Raw genomic sequence first — 20437 nt, forward strand, 5'->3', positions numbered from 1 at the left:
TCCCGGCGTGCGCCGCGGTGAGGCTCCTCGCCCTCGGCTTCTGCCTGTCGTCCCAAGATGGCGGACACAATGAGCCGGCGCCGCGCCGGTTGGCCCTGAGGTGACTGTGAGGAGGAACGGTGTGCGAGCCCTCTCAGTGCGGGCAGAAGAGCGTCGCACGTGCAGGAGGAAGAAGGGGAGGAGGTCGCCCGACTGTCGGCCGCCTGTGCGCTCGCCGCCGGCGCGGCGCCCGCCCCGCCCGGGTCGGCCCCTCGGCAGCCAGACCGCCCGCCCGCCCGCTCGCCGCCGGGCCCCGCCCCAGCCCTGCGCCGCCGCCGCCTCCAGCAGCCGCCGCCATGAAGCTGACCGACAGCGTGCTGCGGAGTTTCCGCGTCGCCAAGGTGTTCCGCGAGAACTCGGACAAGATTAACTGCTTCGACTTCAGCCCCAACGGCGAGACGGTCATCTCGAGCAGCGACGACGACTCCATCGTGCTCTATGACTGCCAGGAGGGCAAGTGAGTGCGGCGGTGGCCCTGGGCCCGGGCCCGTCGTCGGTCCGTCCCACCCTCCTTCCCCCCCGGGGCCCAGCGCTCGCCCCTGCCGCCCTCCCCCGCCCCGGCCCCGCCGCCCTCCCCTGGCCTGTTTTGCTCTCGCTGCTGCGAGGGCCGCTTCCACTCCGAAGCCGCCCAGGAGACCTTTAATTTTCTTTTTAAAAATGATGAGAGTGATAACATCATTATTTTGTATGCCTTCGGCCTCCTGGAAAAGCACTTCTGCATCGTTTGCCAAACCCCACCTTGACCTTGACCTTTAAACGCCCTGTCCGCCCACTTCGGCCCCAGCATGTAGCTTTTCCGCTCCTCCGACTCTGTCAGAGGTGCCCGTCAGTCCTGGCCCCCGCGCAGAACCGCAGAGGCTGCTCTCCTGCCTCAGTCAAGAGCGTCACAGCTCGCGCTCTCTGCCCTCCTCGGTGACCTCGATTCAGCCCTGGCACTCCGCCCATCCCCTGCCCCGCAGCTTCCCGCGGCCTTCTGCCGGAAGGCCGCGTGGGTTGCAGTTCTTAGCTGTCAGGATTTATTTGTTGTGCCTCTTTGGGCCCCCTGTCTTTTCCTTTCTGTTCCATATCATCCCTCTTACTCCCTGAGACCCGATGCCCACATTTGCAGTTAACTTTTGAACAACATCAGAAACTTTTCCTTTTTGCCAGAAAAAGACGAACTTGGCTGTCCCATCCCGACCTGAATGGGAGCCTGCTATGAAAACAAAGAAAGCATCCTATAACAATTTCGTGTTTCCTCTTACACTTTTTTAAAATTACACTTTATGGTCCTCATGGAATTACCAGAATTCAGGGTCTGATCCTGAAGTTTCTATGTTGCCCCGAGGCCTCTGGAGACCCACTGCACTGCATCTCTGTTAAGTCTTCAAAACACATTTTGCCCTTTTCTCTGGGCACCTTGTCAGCTTCACCTCACCCTCTGTAGACCTGCTTTGCTTTCTCCTTGCTGAATTGTGAGCGCCTTTGGAGGCGAAACTGGTTTAGGCTAGATTGGATTTTCCTCAGCCACTTTGCCCAAGTAGGCTTGCAGATGTTTGGTTTAATTTGGTGGCTACTGGTTTTGTCAGATTTCATTTTGTTACCTAGCTCCAGATATTATTTTTTGAATTCTCAGAGTTTTCTCTCTTTTCTCCAACTGTTCTTTTGCCTTTTGTTTTAAAACCAGTGTCTTCTATAAACTTTATTTTGCAGCTTGTCTCTTCATTTGTGAATTTGGTTATAATGCTGTTTTGGTCTAAGCTGTGTCTTCTCCCCAATTTTTTCCCACGGGGGCTGTGAAAAAGTATTATGTAACTGGCTCTGAATCTGCCTGCAGTATGCGGAAGAGTGGCATATACTGGTGGTCCTGGGGGAGGAGAGAATTGCTAGCTGGACCATTATTCATTTAGTAGGTGGATTTCTGTCCAGATCTGGCCACTTTAATCAGATTGGAAGAGAGAGTAACATAGAGCTGGAGTGGGCATCAGGGTTGCTGGGTCCTGGAGCTAAAAGTAATTTGAAGCTGGCTGGCTTGAAATGTTTAATGCTTGTGCACAGATTAGAACTTCTACCTGTAACCTGAGGATAGAGATGTATATTCTCATTCAAAGAAAATGAAGATTGTGACATGTGACAGCAGTCCTTAGCAGTTTGTCTGCAGATGTGGCATAATTTCTACTTGTTGGGAGCAATGACTTGGAAGTCCTTTCTTGTTAAAAGTAAAATGTTAATTTTATGACATAATGCAGTTTATTCACTAATGTAGCAGTTCTACATAATTACAAACTTAGAGAAAACTTACAACAGTATCTCACATATCCCATATCATCCAGTAATCGGTTACATTTTACCTCTTTTGCTTTATCACTCTAAATATTAAGGAACGCATTTTTTTCTGAACCATTAGGGAATAAATTGGAGGTATCAAGCCCCTTACCTCTAAACACTTCAACATGGATTTCCTAAGCACAAGGACATTCTTTTACATAGCCAGAGCACAGTTATCCAAATTAGAAAATTTAGGATTGATTTAATAGTATAGGACACACTGTTTTAAATTTTCTCTTACCAGTGAATTGTGACGTTGTGGTTTGTTGCAAGAGAGTGGCCTGTAGTTAAGGAGACCTGGGTTGTAGTTTGGCCTTGTGACCAAGTGTGTGACAGCGGTCAGAGCACTCCCCTAAATATTAGATGACCTCTTTCACCGTTAAGAGTCCATGATCCTAAGTGGTAATGTGAAGAAAAAATTTGCCACTAGTGTAAGTCAATTGAACATTGGTAGAAGAATAGTGTTTTTTGGGAAGGCATAGTATCTCTACTAGATGGTACTAATGTTAGAATTTGGGAGCTTGAAAAAGGCTAAAACAGGGTTCCTTATGCTTAATATTTTCCAGTTCTTTGTTCATTTTGTCCATGTTTTGTTAACATCCACTGAGTGATTTTTCAACTTGAAAGAATATGAAAGATATTATTTGCTAGGTGATGCAAATTATTCATAGACAGGCTTTAATCATATTTATTCATATCTGATCACAAGAATCATAGTTTGTGGAAAGAAACTTACCAAAATATTCATGGAAAAATGTAGTGCATGGGCTTCATAAAAACCTGTGAAATGGATGTAAAAATTAGGCTCTTTCAAACTAGGAAGTGATATGAGATAAAAATTTCTGTTTTTAAAAACAAATCTTAGGTTAGTGTTCCTGATAAATTTGAGACAAATAGATCATATATAAGTGGAGCTGAAAATTTTCCTTATACCACACCCTTTAATATTGGCTCTTCAGGATATGTCTTCACTGTTTTATACAGACCGAATTATTGAGATAAGTAAGCTTCTTTTTCCACTTGTAGAAACAAAGTCAACTATTTTTTGAGAGCAAGAACACGTGCTTATGCATGCATGTGCCCACTCTGTTTACCACACAGTAACCCCACAGCAGAACTCAGGATGGTGGACTCAGCAGGGTAGCCTTTGGGCTGATCTTTTTAGCCGATCTTTCAGTTACAGGTGAGAAAGTGGAAAATTCAGTGCATGTGGAGTGAGAAGTCTTGTTTGGAAATAGGTTTTATGTATCGAAACTCTTGACCTCCCTGACATTAACAAAAATTGAAAGTGCAAATATTTGACTTCTTAAAGCTGCCTGAGTAATCAGATTGTTCAGCGTCTAGGTTCCATTGAGAGGGTGAACTTTTTTCTTTTTCAAAATTGGAACTCTTGGTAAACATTGGTACGGGATTTATGAAATCCTCCTATACCTAAATGTAGAACATGGTGAAGTTTTTGGTTAAAGACTTTGCTGAGATCCGTTTCAGCTTGATGTTTGATCGTCAAGGTTCTGTAGAGGGAAACATTGAAGGAACTTAAATGGATTGCTTTAAAAAAGGAAACCAGTGACTAGTTTTTTTCTAGGGAGGGTTAGCCTTGCCTTCAATAAGGCTCAGTAAGTACTTCGAACTTGTAGGATAGGAAGGATGGATAGCTTCTGCAACAGCAGGTTATATTAGGAAAGGCAAGCAGTTTTGCATCTGGTTTCAGTTTTGATAAATCATTTCTTCTTAAAAAAAAGACCTTATTTCTAAATGAATAGCTTAAGAAAAGTTCTGGCCTCCTTGGTATGACGTAGTCTCATATCCCTCTTTGTTATAAGTTGTGACTTGTGTTTTATGTGCCTTTCTTCCCAAATAGATGTACTTTTTCTCAAAACTTCTGAACATTGTAGTAAACACTCATTTGAGCCCTCAGATTTACTTCCACTTCCTAACCTCAGTATTTGGTGTTCAGAGGTGAAAGTCTGTTGCAGTTGGTTGATTCCATTTGTTTCCTCCCTTTTGGAAGAAATTCTGTTTCTTTCATCCCAAGAATCCTCATCCTTGCCACATCATTCAAGTGCTTCTCTTTATATGAAGATCCCAGATTTTGGTGATGGAGGATTTTGATGGTTTTCTTTCTCTGTCCATTTCCTCGTCAGACCAAAGAGAACCCTGTACAGTAAGAAATATGGCGTGGACCTCATCAGATATACCCATGCAGCAAACACAGTCGTTTACAGCTCTAACAAAATAGACGGTAAGCAAGCCTTCTTTTTAGGAAGTTATGGTCATGGTTTCTTTTGTTAAATAGTTCTTGGAATCTTTGTGACTACTTCTGCTTTGGTTAGAGTTACTTTAATTTAAATGTTTTCCTATGGTGTTAGCAGTGCCAACATTGTTATGACTCAAGGGATGCTGGAAGCAATCCACTAGTACTTTTGAAGGACTTGAAACGGACTATGAAAGGTCTCCAGATTAGAGTGGAGAGTGGGTATAGGAAGCAATGAATTGTATTTATAGTTTGTACTTATTTAAACTTGAAAGAATACTTTTAGAATAAATAAAAGGAAAGAGTACTTGACATATAGCAAGTGGTAAATAACCACATATACCTGAACTGTGGTAATTTAGGGACCTTTGAAGAGTTTCTGGTGTATGCCCACCTTTTATGGTCTGTGTCATAAAGGACAGTGTATTGACCTTAATTATCTTTGATTTCAGGGACTTTTTAAAAGCTGAATTTTGAAACCCTTTTCCCTTTTTACTTAATTTATTTTTAAAGATTTTATTTTTAAGTAATCTCTACACCTAACATGGGGCTTGAACTCATGACCCTGAGATCAAGAGTTGCATGCTCTACTGACTAAGCCAGCCAGGCGTGTCCTCCCCTTTTAATTTTTAAATAAAACTAATGTCTTTGAAGAGTAAAGAGTTATTTTTAGAAATTAAACTTGTGAATTTTTTTCTCTAATGATCTCTGTTTTTACCTGTATTTCCCCTGGAATAAGTCATCCTCAGTTGACAATTCATCTTGGTAATTGAGATATGTAACACTTAACTTTCATGTTAGGACCCCCCCCCCTTTTTTTTTTAATATCACTGGATTTATTGATCCACTTTTTGAAGTAAGATTTTTATTTATTTATTTATTTATTTGTTTATTTATTTGTTTATTTATTTATTTAGAGAGCGTGATGGGGGTTGGGAGAGGGGAAGAGGATCTTAACCAGTCTCCACACCCAGCACGGAGCCCAGTGCAGACCCAACTTGGGGCTCGGTCTTAAAACCCTGAGATCATGACCTGAGCTGAAATCAAGAGTTGGACGCTTAACTGACTGAGCCACTCAGGTGCCCTACAGTAAGATTTTTCTAATGTCATCCACCAAAGATGGCTTAGACTGCTATTTTGGCTATGCCTATCTCGGGGCAGATGGGCAGAAGTCTTTTTTTTTTTTTTAAATAAGACTTTTCTGCCTGTACTTGATTTTAGTAAGTATATCATTTCTGCTTTTCATGCCTCTATTTCAGAAGTGGTTTTCTAAATAAGCAGTGCAATTGATGCTTTTGGACAAGAATATAAATCATTAGGATCCTGAGGAAACATATCTATGTGATCATCTGATTGACTGGTATACTTCTTCTGTTGGGGTATTTTTCTGGGTGAATAAATGTGAGGATTCTCCAAATATGGTGCAAAATGAGGCAAATGTGTGGCACTTGCAGCTTTGCTGCCAGGCCTCTGCTGTGAGGATGTTGCCTTTCCTGTCTCGAGTGCATCCTGAAGAGTTCCTCCAACGCTCCGTTTCCTTTTGCCTGATTCCAGGCTGAGGTAGTAGTTTGTACAGTTTGAGGGTCTATGATACCACCCGGTACAGGAGATAACTGTACAGGCCACTGCCTTGCCAGGAACAGCGCACCAGCTACTGAGTGGGGCGGAGAGGATGGCGACGCCCTGCTCATCTCTGGGAGAACAGGTAATGGGGAGGAAGTCTTTTTCTGCTTAGGGCAGGTGAGTTACTAGAAGTAGAACAACCAGGAAGACTTTGTAGTTGTCATTCTAGAACTTTGAAGATTTTCAAAGAAAACTATATTAGAATTCTGTTTTGGAACATACAAAGAGTGCGATTTTTCCTCTCCTAGGTCAAATGCCCTGTTGTTAGAAAGTACCCCTGTGAACCACTGAAATGACTTGGTGCTTTCAGCCTCTTTGTTTCTGTGTTCTGTTTGCCTCTAGAATGTTCTTTCTGTGCTTTCCTGTCTGTATTTTGGCACTGTTTCTTAGTGCCTCTTTCTCAACAATTGCCTCTTATTCCTAGTCTTTTGGGGGGCATAGCACTTTCCAGTTCTGTTCTTTATGGCACTTCATTCCCTTCCCACCACTATCTTTTTTGTTTACTTTTTCAGATAGAATCCCTTGGTTTTTAAGAGTGTTTGTCTTTTTCTCCCCAAGTGCAAACCTCTATGATTATTCCTGTCTTTAATATTGACAAAATCTCACTGCTTTGACTTGTTAGTATATTCATGAGTTTGATTTTTAAATGTTTTAAGATCTTTTTAACCCAGATTTCCTTATTTGTTCTTTTGGTTATGTTATTACTGTTACTATTATTTTTTAACCGACTTCTTTGCACAAAGGACCAGTGGATAGTTGGTTAATTTAAGAAGTAGTAGGACATTACTTCTCTTTCCATTTGTTTAGTTTTGATGTAAATTGTATATCCAGTTAACATTTAGGTCAGAGTTGGGTTGACACACTGTTGGAGAACCCTGGACAAAAATATTATGCCAGAGTCCAGCCCAATCCTCAGTTTAGCATGGCTGCTTAATACTTTGAGCCTGTTTCTCAGCAGCTAAATGTTTTCCTGTAAGGCTTGCCATTCTGTGGGCACTAAAAGTATTGTGTTTGGGGGGATGGCGCAGGCTGGGTATTTTTGCAGGACAGGTTGCACTGTAACTATGCGGAAGCCAAAGATTGGTGGTAACAATGATTTTAAACATTGCTCTATATGACGTCAACTTGAGAACTCTGCTTTTGAATTATGTGGAATCTGTAGTGCCCATTCTTCAGCTGTGAAGTGGAATTACTTAACCTTATTTATTCACACGTTTCTTGAGTTATGGAAAACAATGAATTCTTTGACCTTCAAGACAAAAAATGCAGAGTAATTACTTTAAAAATAATAGGGTATCATCGTGCCTTATTTGTCTTCTTACAGATACTATTCGTTACCTGTCCTTGCATGACAACAAATACATCAGATACTTTCCTGGACATAGCAAAAGGTAAGAGCCAAGTGCTACAGAAATAGAGAGTTCTTTTATTCCTGAGGTTATCCAGAGACTAGGAGAGTAGAGAGATTTTATTAGTGAACTGAAGCTAGTTCCTCACTGCTGTTTGGCATCCTTACTCGTCTCTTGTTAACCCTCCCTAAAACAGTAACTGAGGTTGAGTAACTGAGGCTGCGGAAGCAGGGGTGGGACTTTGTAGATAAACCAAGATCTCAGTTAAATCATAATTAGGAAAAAAGTGGATTAAAGATACTCAGTAGAAACCTAGGTAGTACAAATTATGTTCATCATTTAGGAACCCCAAACAATCAGATGTCCCTTAATGGAAAAGACTATTTACGTGTACGAGGCCTCTTCCAGTATTGGCGGCCCCATTTCAGCAGGCCCCTGCTTTAAATAAATATGTTCCATGTGAAGATCTTAATGAGAATACAAAAATATTAATAAATAAAATTGTCCTTTTTTAGTTTTGAAAGTCCAAAAACTTGTTTCCTTATTCTATTTTGTGATGCATTTTGTTTCTCTCTGTCTCCTACCCCACTTCCCCCAGTTGTTTTTTTCTCCAATTTTTCAAGTTTGGGTTGAATGTTGAACATTCTCCTTTGGATGATACTTTAATCACTGAGGGTATTTCCTCATCCTTTTGTTTGCAACTATACATGAACCTAGCGTGACTTGGAGTAGTGGTACAGAACCGTGACAGAAGGTGGACCAAGAGCACCCTGTTTTTAGCTGCGCTTGTGATTGGGCAGGGCAGATCTGTGTTGCTGAAGATGAAAGGTGGCAGCTGTTGGTTACCGTGTAGTTCCAAACAAAGAATGGCCTGTGACAAGGAGATGATTTTGCTTGTTTGTAGTCAAATTAGTGTTCACAAATGTATCGTCTGTAATTATAAGCTGATTGCAGTTGTTTAAAATTCTTTCCAATCTTCCCGATTATCCACCCTTCTGATGTTCTGATTCTTAGATGACTTTGTGCCTCTTTTGTTGTTTTCAGAAAATCAAGGCCATCCCAAATGAGTTCTTTTCAACTTCTGTCCCTTCTGTTTCTTTCTTGGAACCCTTTCCTTAAAAAGAAATAGCCTTTCTTCCTTGACAAAATCAACCTCCCTCTTTCTGCTTGCTTCTGTCTTCTAAACTAGACCTTTCCTTGCTGCCTACGAACTTACTTGGTCTTCCTTATTTTAAATCTATTTCTTGAACCTATCTCCCACTCCTTTTAACTGTCAAACATAAAAGAATAATCTGCATACTCCCATCTCCACCTCCTCACACTCATTCACTGTTTAAATCACTCAGTCTAGTCCCAGAATCACTTATAGAGCTTTTTCCAAGCTGTTTTATTTCCCTTTCCCTGCTGCCTCCAGTTAAAATCTACTGCCTTGGGGTTTGGTTTGTTTATTTTTGTTTTTTTGGTGCTCAACTTCTCAATAACTCTTTTTTTTTTTCCCTTTGGCAGCTCACATTTCCCATCTTGGTGCTACTCTTGCTGTTCTTGGCCTCTCTTTCTCCTTTTGACTTTAAAATAAACAAGATTCTACCCTCATTTTTCTACGTCTCTTGATATTTTTTCAGATACCTCCATCACTAATTTCATTCACCTCTACTCAGACGGCTTCCCAAATCAATATTTTTAGCTCATGTATATCCTGATTTCCAGACTCAATTTCCACCTCCAGGTTTTGTATATATCTGCGTAGTGTTTCTTTCATGCCCCCACCTGACAGGTCCAGCATGCCATCCCTCATTGTTACATGCCTTTGGCCAGCTCCTCTCTGTTTGCCTCATATGTCTTCATCACTGTCCCTTCTAATTATCCTGACTCAGAGCCTCTGTTACCTGTTTGCTTTCTTTCCCCTGCTTTCACATCTAATGAGCCGTTAATCCTATTGATTCTGCCTAGGTTTAACCTCATGTGTCACTTGGCTCTGTACTGTTTCCTTTTATTCTGCCCCAGCTCATGCCCTGTCAGGTGAATTATTGGCAAAGCCTAATTAATCTCCCCAGCCCTCATCATCCTGCTTTAGCATCCTGTATTACAGCTCTGACCACTTCACAGTCTGTCTGGAAGCTTTAATGGTTCACCATATCTGTCTGCTCCTTCCCCTTGGAGTCAGGTTCACCTCCCTCCAGGCTGACTCATTTTCCCAGCATTATCTCCCACCACTTCAGGTGAACTCTGCGCTGCTTCCTGAATGTGGGCCTCATGCTTTCTTATCTGGCATTTTTTTCGTAAAGCCATCTCCCATTAAGATCCTGTCCACTACATATGCTGCTGCTTCCAGAAAGCCTTCTCTCACCCTCTCTCGGAGTTCTTTGGACTAGAACAATTAATGCATTCTTAGAGTTGAGATTTTGCTCCTCATTGCATTCCCTTTACCTCTCAGCATGGAGCCTTGTGCCAAGATAGACTTCGTCTGAGCTTTTGACCTGAATACCATGGCATTAAAATTACATGTCCATTTGCATTCTGCTCACTCTGTTTTATTACCACCTCAGCATTCTCAGGAAATTTTGGCTTATGGTATCTTTAAACGTTTAGGTTGAGGAACTGGTCTGAATGTTAGTTGAGTTATATTGCAAGAAATTTTTCTTTAGATAAAAAGTTTAAGAAAAAAGTACATTTTCTCATTTTCTATTCATGGCATAAATTTTAATTTTTTCCAGTAGAACCAAAACTTCCAGTGTCATCCAAAACTTGAACATCCTCTATTTCTAGATTAAAAAAATCCATTCACAAATGAGCTGTGCAGTTTGGTCATCTTTTTGACTTCGAACTTTTGTCAAAATGAAATAGCACAACAACATTTCCTTTATAATCTTCATCTATGACACCAGCTCTTATATCTATGAAGTGTTTTACAGCCAAACCCGAATGTGGAACTACTCTTCCATAATCCAGAAGGAAGAGTTATCCAAATGTCTATTTTCACAAGGGCTTTCTTTATAGGTGGTACTGACCGAAGAAGCATAGGTGCTGTACAGGTAATAGCTCCCCTCAGTTGGGGCTGTGGTGTGCTCTGAGAGGCAGGTGACGTAGAGCCACATGCTGTCCTTCCTTGCAGGCCAGGCCCAAATGCTTGGGAGGCGGCAGGTGTCTTCAGAGCAGGGCGTGGCAGAGTGAGAACATGAGCAGAAGGGACAGGAGAGCTCGGGGTGAGCCTTTGGAAGAAAGGTCTTTTAGTGAGTGACTCTTAATGCTATAACCGTAAGAGGGGACCCATATCAGAAATACGGTTGCTATTAGCACAGGCCTGTGGCTTAGTAAGTGTGGTGCCCAAACCAGCAGTCTCACCATCACCTAGGAGCTTGTTGGAAGTGCAGGTTTGCAGTCCTCACCGCAGACCTACTAGATGAGAAGTTCTGGGAGTGGATCCCAGTCGTCTGCGTTTCAGTCCACCCACAGGTGATGCTGATGATACTCAGGTTTGAGACTGTTAGTATAGTCCACAAAACTCTAGTTAAGGAATCATGAGTGTTTTTTGTTTGTTTTGTTTTTCAATTGAGATACGGTTTAGTACCATAATTCACCCTCTTAAAGTACACAGTTTAGGTTTTTAGTATTTTCACAGCGTTGGGCGACCATCAGCACTAATCCAGAACATTTTCATCACTCCCAGATAGAAACCCTGCACACCTTAGCAGTCACTCCCTACTCCCCCTCCTCCAGGTCCCCAGCAACCACTAATCTACTTTCTGCCTCTATAGCTTTGCTTATTCTGGACATTTTGTGTAAATGAAATGAGACCGTGTGGGAACTTTTATGTCTAGTTCTTTCATTTACCATGTTTCCAAGGTGCATACATGTTGTAGCATGAATCAGTGCTTCATTTCTTTTATTAGCAAATAATAATTCATTGTACGGCTATACCACATTTTGCTTATCCATTCATTAGTTAATGGGCATTTGGGTTTTTTCCACTTTTTGGCTAAGATGAATAATGCTGCTGGGATGTATGTACAGTTTTGTGTAGACATACATTTTCTAGAAGTGAAATTTCTAGGTCTTATAGTAATGTGTCTGTCTTTAACTTTTTGAAGAACTGTAAAACCTAAAAAGCAGCTGCACCATTTTACATTCCAGTCAGCGGTGCATGGGGGTTCTGACTTCTCCATATCCTCCCCAACACTTGTTATCTCTCTTGTGAATTGGTATCTCCTTGTGGTGTAATTTACATTGGAGTCTTCCATTTTTATGCTCTAGTTTTAAGTTTCTCTTTTCATTGCAATTAGTTTCATTCATAGGGCTTTTCATTATATTAGTTGTCTTTGGTTATTCCAGATTGTTTGTATATGTATGTTTCTTAAAATGGCAGTTTGGGGAGAACAGGTGTATGTAGGTAGGCAAGTAGAGTGGTTTAGAGTTCACATCCAATTTTTGCAAATATTTTACTTCAACTCCTATTTATCTTGATGCATTGCAGGGTGGTGGCCTTGTCCATGTCACCTGTGGATGACACTTTCATTTCTGGGTCTCTTGATAAGACCATTCGACTCTGGGATCTCCGGTCTCCTAACTGCCAGGTAATGGTACCTCACAGTTATACTTCGAGTATTTTCTATGGTAGGCAATGTCATCAGCTCTTCTTCTCAAACAAGGGAGAAAGTAATGGTTCCATTCTGAGATCCCAGAGTCTTTCTAAACTTTGGAGAAAATCTGTCTTCCTGGTAGGTAGCTGGTAATTAAGCAAATGCCATAATCCAGTGCATAGTGAGTTATGCTCTGCAGCTTTTTGCTTTCAAAACCGTTTTCCTGAAACCTGTGAGCTATAGCTTTTATTCTCAAGGGATTTGTTTTTATTTGAATTCAGTGTCTATAGAATTGTACAGTTAGGGTTGATGAAGCCAGTTGTATGGAGACCTGTTTGTAAAAAGCCTCATTTTAGTTAGTTTTGTTTGCTTTTTCTGTTCCCTAGGTAGGCAGGTATAAAGGTATTTGTGTCCCTTTCTTGAGTTTTCATTAGAAAAAGTAAATTACATAGTGGTAGGATCCTGAGTTCATTAACTTTTTTTCTTATTTTTTCTTAGGGGCTCATGCATCTACAAGGCAAGCCAGTTTGTTCCTTTGATCCAGAAGGGTTAATTTTTGCTGCAGGTGTCAATTCTGAAATGGTCAAGCTTTATGACCTTCGCTCTTTTGATAAGGTAAAATCTTTGAGTCTTTGAGCTATCTTGGTATTATGGAAGTTTTGAAGGGTAAGATGAGAGCCTTTTCCATGGTAGAGGAGGTATGTGGTAGACATTAGAGAACGTCGGAGCAATAGTTCTTCCTCTCCTTTTCCTAGTCAAAAAGGAATCTAAAGGGACAGAATGAGAGTTGGCTCTGGCAGAAGGAACACTGATGGGCCTTGGGCTGGGGCTGCTGTCTTTATCATTTCAGGGGCCATTTGCGACTTTTAAGATGCAGTACGATCGGACTTGTGAGTGGACAGGACTTAAATTCAGCAATGATGGTAAACTCATCCTCATCTCCACCAATGGCAGCTTCATCCGTCTCATCGATGCATTCAAGGGAGTGGTGATGCACACCTTTGGGGTGAGCTGACAACCTCTGAGCATGGCAACTTCCGTGCTTCTACCTCCTGGGCTGAGAATTATGTTAGCTGGTTGATGGAGACCAGCAGTTATCCTGGACTTGCCGATGGAGGCACAGGCTTGCATTTTCATTCTGAACATGAATTTATACTTCTCTCGGATTTAGAGACATTCACTTCTCACATAATGACCCACGTTTGGAGTATAGATACAAAATAATTTTTGACCATAATAATTTTCTTGCCGCACTGAATGTGGAGTCTGAGATGGGGTTGAATTGTAAAGGGTGGCAGCCTTGTGTGGAACATTGTGATGCTGTGCATGAAGAGGAGAGGGTTTCATGGAAAGGAAGGTGATGTGTGTGTGTGCTGGGTCAGTGTTTGCAGGGAATCATTTTATGTTAACAAGGCTGTGATAAGAGAACTGTTTTTCTTGTTTTTAGGGTTATGCCAACAGTAAAGCTGTCACTCTGGAGGCTTCATTTACTCCAGACTCCCAGTTTATTATGATCGGTAAGCTTTCTTTATCCCCCTTGGAGGTTATTTCTCTGGTATTGTGTATTTATTTGTGTTATTTTTATTAGTTTTAACTAATTAAGATACTATCTGTTATCCTTTTGATAGATGTTCTCAGATTTCTGTATAGCATGTTATGCCAAAGGTACAGTGTCTTTATCCTGATTGTGTAGTTCCTTATCGGGAACTGGCATTAATGTTGATCTTCCCTTGACCATCACAAGAGTTAAATTCTACAAGCACAATATTACTAGTAATACTGTTTTCCTGATTTAACCCTGCATTCGGTTGTCAGTGGCTCGACGTTGGTAGAGAGCCCCCTTTTTACGTGAGAAAACTGAAGTTAGAGGGGAAATGACTTGCTCGGGAACAAATAACTAGGGTTAAGATCAGTTTCCAAAGTATCCTTTCTTCACTGCCTCTCCTCCCTCAATTTCTGATGAGGGGCCAGGTCCTGAAGCTTGGCTTTTCTCCAGATGTCAATCTGTGTCTTTCCCACTTGTCTTTGCATTGCACCTTGAGCTGTTGTATTTTCCCTTATCATTCCCTTTAGGTTCAGAGGACGGCAAGATCCATGTCTGGAATGGAGAGAGTGGTATAAAAGTAGCTGTGTTGGATGGCAAACACACAGGCCCCATTACCTGTTTGCAGTTCAACCCCAAGTTCATGACCTTTGCCAGTGCATGTTCCAACATGGTATGTGAACATGGGAGATATCTTCCACTTAGGGGCCCTTTCCAGTTGGGGTGATGGGTGCTTCAGTGAGCACAGCAAGATGTGTTCTGAATAGGTATGTGACAAGCCTCCAGGTTCTTGTTCCTCAACTGGTGGCCTCTCTGGTTCACCTATTATCTGATCTCTGGTTGGAGTAGTCTTTCACTTTTTTTTTTTTTTTTTTAAGATTTATTTATTTATTTCAGGGGGGAGGGGCAGAGGGAGAGGGAGAAGCAGACTCCCTGCTGAGCAGGGAGCCCTCCACAGGGCTTGATCCCAGGACCCTGAGATCACAACCTGAGCCGAAATCAAGAGTCAGATGCTTATGAACTGATCTTTCACTTTTACTTTTACCCTTCTTTTCCTGATCTGAGATCAACTTTGTGCTGCTGGGAGATCTCAGGCCAGTTTTTGCTGTGGCCCCTGGTTTTATGCCCAAACTATTTGGGACTACGCCTGATAGTTTTTTGGCCTTTTTTTCCCTTTCTTTTGAGATTTTATTTGTTTATTAGAGAGCGCGCGCATGCGCATGAGCTGGGGGAGGCGCAGAGGGAGAGGGAGAAGCAGACTCCCCGCTGAGCAGGGAGCCCAATGTGGGGCTCCATCCCAGGACCCCGAGATCACGACCTGAAGACAGACGTTTAACCGACTAAGCCACCCAGGCGTCCCATTTTTTGGCCTTTTAAAATACTTTGAACCAGCCTTTTGTGGCTGTAACCTCTCAGTGTGCCGTTCCTTTCAGTTTATGCTGAATTCCTCAGAAATTCATACGGTTGATCATAACTCGCTACTTAGAATTTCCCCTAGGCCCCTGTCTCTTCCTAGGCAAGGCTGGCAGAACAAAGCAAAGTATGTCTCAGTCTCAAGTTTCTTTCTGGCATCTCTTAAATCCACCTGGGTATTTGAGGATGAGGGATTCTGCTTTTAGCCTACCCAGAACACACTGCCCCCTTGGTCTTTTTTTTTTTTTTTTTTTTTAATTCCAACTAAGGAAACAGTGTCAGAAGGAAATGCAACAAAACCATCCAGTTCAATCCCTCTCACTTTTTTACAGCTCAGGAAGGAGAGGGCCTGTTGGAGGTCACCTGGCAGATTAGCAGTGAGGCCAGGTTGCCCAGACACCCACCTTGCAGATGGCTTTCCTGGTTTTCCTTACTACTGGGCCACTGGGGTAGAAGGTCGACAGTATTGGAGACAGAACCAGCTTGCTTTTGCATGGAGGGGGTATTTCTCCATAGACCGCCAGAATTGATTTGTTGTGAGGGAAGGCCACCAGCCATAATTCCTCCACTATTGGGGTTGGGCACCTTGATGCTGTGTGGAGGGTAAGAACCCTCAGCAGTGAGGAGACGGGCTTGGCTTTTAAAAGTTGACTTCTGTTTCTCCTTTCAGGCCTTCTGGTTGCCCACCATTGACGACTGACCTTGGTGCTGCTCGGCTGTTTGTGTACAGTAAGGGTGGCCAACAGGAAAGAACTCAGAGGGGACTGAGACAATGGATTGGATCATTTGACTGGGCTGGAGAGCATCCTTCCACATGGCCTTCCCATGGATGTGCTGTACATCTGCTCAAAAGAAAAAAAGTACTTCGCTGAGCTTCTTCGAAAAGACTCTTGGTGTGGCAGATTCTATCAGGACTTAGATGTATTTTCCAGCTGTCACTGCACTGAGCTCCTCCAGAGGAGTGACCAGATTCATGATTAGGGTATCCTGGGGCCCTCGAGACGCCTTCAATTTTGAATGTATTTGCTGCTGAGGAGCCGGTGAAGTTGTTAATTCTGCACATCCCTTCTCCCACCCCCATATATGCATGGGAAGCCACAGTTCTGGTTTTGAGATGCTAAGGGCAGCTCAGCACCCCTTGCCCTCACCCTGCATGTCTTGTTACTGGGTCTCCCTGTGTCATTGTGGCATTATTCCACAACCATCATGTTACTTAGGTGCCAAACATTTACAGAAATAAGTCTTCATATATCTTGGGGTAAGAAAGGGACAGATACAGAAAGAAGGACCTTGCTTGCCAGGAAGCCTTGTGAGTTAGTCCTGTGAGGGTGGGTGATCTGGGCATGCCTCAAGGCTGAGTGTTGGGTGGGAAATGGCCCAAGAGCCTGGAAGGGAGGGAAGTAGGGGTTGCAGGTAGTTCCTGTGGTTGGGAGGTTTAGCGGTAGCCTGGTGTGATCCCCCGTCATCAAGACAAACCTGCGGTCTTTCTGGGTGCCTGCCACGCTTGGTTTTGTACAAAAGCAAGGTGGGAGTCTATTTTTGTACGTGAGCTACATCACGCTTTCCTGTGGGCCAGTATTGTGGCGTGAGTCCGAGTTGTTTACACTGATGCCTTCCCTGCCCACCACAAATTGTGTACAGAGTCTCCAGATGATACCACCCCTTTCCCAGCTCCCAAGCGAGAGCTGGCTCTAGGCCTGTGTTATATGTTATATTTAGCCTTTTTATATATGACATGGGGTTTCTGTTTGTATTTTAGCACAGTGTGTACACCTTCACTGAAATATATCCGTGTGTGCATACATATATATGTATATGTATGTATGCATATATATATATGTATATAGAATATGTCATTTCTCAGAGTTCAGCAGAAGGAGGTGGAGTCCGGCAGCCCAGGAGAAAGACTGCATCCTTGCTAATAGTGTTTGCCACAAGTGTTAGTGAGTCTTCTCTATTACCTTTTTTCCTTTGGGAGACAGAACGAAGCAAAGCTTCAGGTGTTCGCTGTTCCCATGGCAGCTAAACGAGGGTCTTGGGATAACTTCCCTTGTGTTCCTCAAGCCGCACTTTGGGGCCCTTTCTGCAGTATTAGCCCCCTTTTTGCTCGGTGATGCTCTGTCTGCGCCTGTACATGTGTGACAGTCACTCTTGCATGCCTTTTGTGTCTGGCTCCTGGCGTTTGGGGACAAGATGCTGGAACCAGAGCATTTTCAGTTTGTCCGAAGCTTCTTTTCCAATTACAGGTCATTCCTGTTTACCTGGTATGTCTGCTTTCTTCTTTTCCTTGCCTTCTCTTGGAAGGGGGAGAGGTCTTGATCAGGGTTGTAATGAGCTAAGGCTGGCTCATGGCCTTTCCTTCCCCTGCATGGCCTTAGAGCAGGACCAGTGGCATGTTATTTCACTAAGTTCCCAAACATGGAAGCAGGTCACACGTTCCCTGCAGATACAGAAACAGGCTCAACAAGGTTACTACTTGCCCAAGAGGACATAGCTGCTAAGGGAAGTAAGCCATTAACTGCCTTTGTTCAGCAGCAGGAATAGGCTGTGAATTGCCAGCAATTACAGTTTTGTTTTGTTAGCAGTTACTTTCGACTTGTTCCTCAAACTTAAAGGGCAAGGGGCATACATCTTTCCAAAATGTAGACTGGGATCTGCAGCTTTTCTGCAGTGCCTCCCACTATCTATAGCTCTGCCTTCTCAGAGCGGAGGGACTTTCAGAAACCAGATGCCCACTCCTGGCTCTCCAGGGTGGAAAATTCGTAGTAGCAGTAACTAACTGTTCAGAGAGTGCTTACGACTGCGGGTTTACAAGAAGGGCTGCACAGTGAGCGTAGCTGCAACCACAGCAGCAACTGGCCTGCCTGTCAGCAAGGAAGGTGATTTCTTTTGAGTTTCTAGTGTCCAAAGCTGAGGTACCATGTCCTTTGAAATATGCACGGCACTGCCTCTCTTTCTAGGGACCCGTGGCTATAGAGCTGGCTCCTGAGTGTGCAGGGAGAGGAAGGATATCGCTGGAAGTGACTGGAGACGATGTGGGAATAAGGTAGAATAAAGGGAGCAGAGGGGCTGGGGCTGCCGGGTTGCTCTCAGTGGAGCCAGGGGTACCCTAGCTCTCTGGGGTGGGAGCGGGCGCACACCATACTCTTGAGAGTCCTGGCCAAAGCCACCGATTTGTATGTGACACTGCACTGCTCAACCACCAGCCAGTGGGGTGTGTTTTTAATTTTTATTATTATTTTTTTTTTTTAAAGGAAAAAACCTTCCCTGTTGCAATCATAATTAATGCTTATTGAGAAAATTTGGGGAATTTTAAAATGAATCAGTTTGCCACCCAAATGCTACCACTGTTAATCTTTTGGTGTTAAATGTTCCCCTAGACATTTCTGTGCATAGATTTTTGGTGTGTTTACATAGTTGTTATTCTGTATATACAATTTTATGTCCCTTTTGTACTTAACATATAAACATTTTTTCCATGTTACCAGTCTTAAACAGAATTTTATGGCTGTAGCCTCTCTGTTGTTGAGTTTCCGTAGCATTGTTTGCCTGGTTCCTAGAGTTGGAGGATTGGAGGGAGGGGTGGGTTGTCTCCCGTTAGTCCTCCTGACTCACCTTGGGACTCATGATCATGCTGTGTGGATGGACTGTTGGGCTTCCTGGGACTGTCCCCTGCCCTTCCCTGGTGACCAAGGCCTGAGGGCTGGTGGGAAGAACCCCTAGACCTGGACCTCAACGCACAGCAGCCTGGGTCTCCTCAACCACAGGCGCTAATAAGCAGCCACAGAGCCGGAAATGAGTGGGAAGAGCCAACCTGAGCCAGCATTGAAGTAGCATTTCGGACAACCTGCCACATACCTCAGGCTGCCTTTCATCCCCCATTGTTACCTCAACTTGTTCAGATTGGCAGGTTCTAGCCAGAATAAAGCTTGTCCTGCTAGGCCCTGGCGTCTGTGGGGCAGGGAGAATGCAGCCTCTTCTTTGAGGCTCCTGCACTAGTTCTGACAGAGGCCCTGGCCAGTAGCTTGCTTGGTAACCCATCGCCTGGCTGGTGAGTTGGTGACTCTAGAGCCCATGCACTAACTCCATATCCTCAGAGCTGCAGGACCTGCTGCCTACCTCTTCTTGGCCCCCTCTGAACCAGAGAAGACATCCTGGGGCCTGCCACTTTGCCCGTGGTCACTGGAGGTTGGCCAAGGATTATGAAGAGCAGCAGAGGGAACATGCCAGCTTGTGAGTGAGAGGCCATGCGTAGGTTCTCCTGGCAGACTGCTCAAGGAGAAAGACCCCCCCCCCACCCACGGCCTGGTGGGAGGCCTGCTGCAGCATGAACACACAGGTCAGCGTGGCTGACCCTGTGACCGTCACTCCCGTCTGTTTGGCGTGCTGGCCGTGGATACACCACGGGGCCCACTCCCCAGCCTTTGGCCTTGTGTGAGGAGCAAAGGCAGCAGCGGGCTGCCCAGGGTGAGCTGCCTCAGCAGTTGGTGTGGGTGAGAGGCGGGCACAGGATGCTGCCCGCACTGCTGGGGGGCAGGGGCGGTTGCTGAAGACAGGAAGTAAAACTGCAGGCTGGTAAGGCGTACTCCCCCATCGCTCGGCCGCCTAGCTAGAGCAGGCCTGGAGAGGCTGCCAGCGCTTCGGCGGCCCCAGGTGTCAGGACCTAGCTGTGGACAGATGGAGGCCCGGAAGTGCTGGGCTGGGGGACAGGACTGTGCAAAATGAGGAATTTGGTAGTTTCCTATCCCTTTCCTGGAGAATGTACAGGAAGTGGGGTCTAAAATGAGTTCATGAGGGGCACCTGGCTGGCTCAGTTGGTAGAGCATGTGACTTTTGATCTCGGGTGTGAGTTCAAGCTCCACACTGGGCATGGAGCTTACTTTAAAAAGATAAATGGGCAAATTAAAAAAATTAAAGGAGCTAATGGGCAGGAAAGGGGGCCTGAGAGCCTCCCCAATAATCTAAACACGTAAGTTTTACCATCAATTCTGGTGCCTCTTAGCCCATGTCCCTCGTGGCCCCCATCTAGGGTTGTGAGTTGCCTCAATAGAATTTATCCTAGTTGTAAACTAAAGTAGGAGTGTGAGGCTGAGTCATAAAGGTGGTCGCCTTGTAGTTCAACAAACGCTCTGAGCACCCGGGCCTCAGCGAGTGCTAGGTGAGGACAGTCTTGTGGGGAAGGTGAAGAACTAAGCTGTTCATCAGACAGCAAGCCCTGGAACCCTCAGTGATTTGTCGCCAGCTAATTCTTGGTTTATCGAAATCATCCAAAACCAAGTTAAAGGCGCTCCTGGTACATCAAGCCCAGAGCTCACAGATGGTGGTAGAGACT

The 20437-nt window shown here is 44.0% G+C and overlaps 1 protein-coding gene across 1 annotated transcript; it reads left to right on the plus strand.

Moving 5' to 3' along the window:
- Positions 1-28: 28 nt before the first annotated feature.
- WDR82 (WD repeat domain 82) lies at positions 29-18589 on the plus strand. The gene is made up of 9 exons (XM_045807279.2): positions 29-496; positions 4491-4588; positions 7548-7614; positions 12044-12143; positions 12648-12764; positions 13000-13155; positions 13597-13666; positions 14223-14365; positions 15776-18589. Exons 1-9 carry the CDS (start codon positions 336-338, stop codon positions 15803-15805), a joined length of 942 nt encoding a protein of 313 aa, XP_045663235.1. The 5' UTR covers positions 29-335; the 3' UTR covers positions 15806-18589.
- Positions 18590-20437: the final 1848 nt, after the last annotated feature.

The sequence above is a fragment of the Ursus americanus genome, chromosome 14 (assembly GCF_024610735.1).
Source record: "Ursus americanus isolate L20-20 chromosome 14, mUrsAme1.1.p, whole genome shotgun sequence".
NCBI lineage: Eukaryota > Metazoa > Chordata > Mammalia > Carnivora > Ursidae > Ursus > Ursus americanus.

Excerpts from the sequence above, each read along its gene's own strand:
- WDR82 (XM_045807279.2), top strand. The coding sequence starts at position 336 with ATGAAGCTGACCGACAGCGTGCTGCGGAGTTTCCGCGTCGCCAAGGTG. Across the intron at positions 12,144-12,647 it reads TCCGGTCTCCTAACTGCCAG|GGGCTCATGCATCTACAAGG; the intron begins GTAATGGTACCT and ends ATTTTTTCTTAG. Across the intron at positions 13,667-14,222 it reads CTCCCAGTTTATTATGATCG|GTTCAGAGGACGGCAAGATC; the intron begins GTAAGCTTTCTT and ends CATTCCCTTTAG.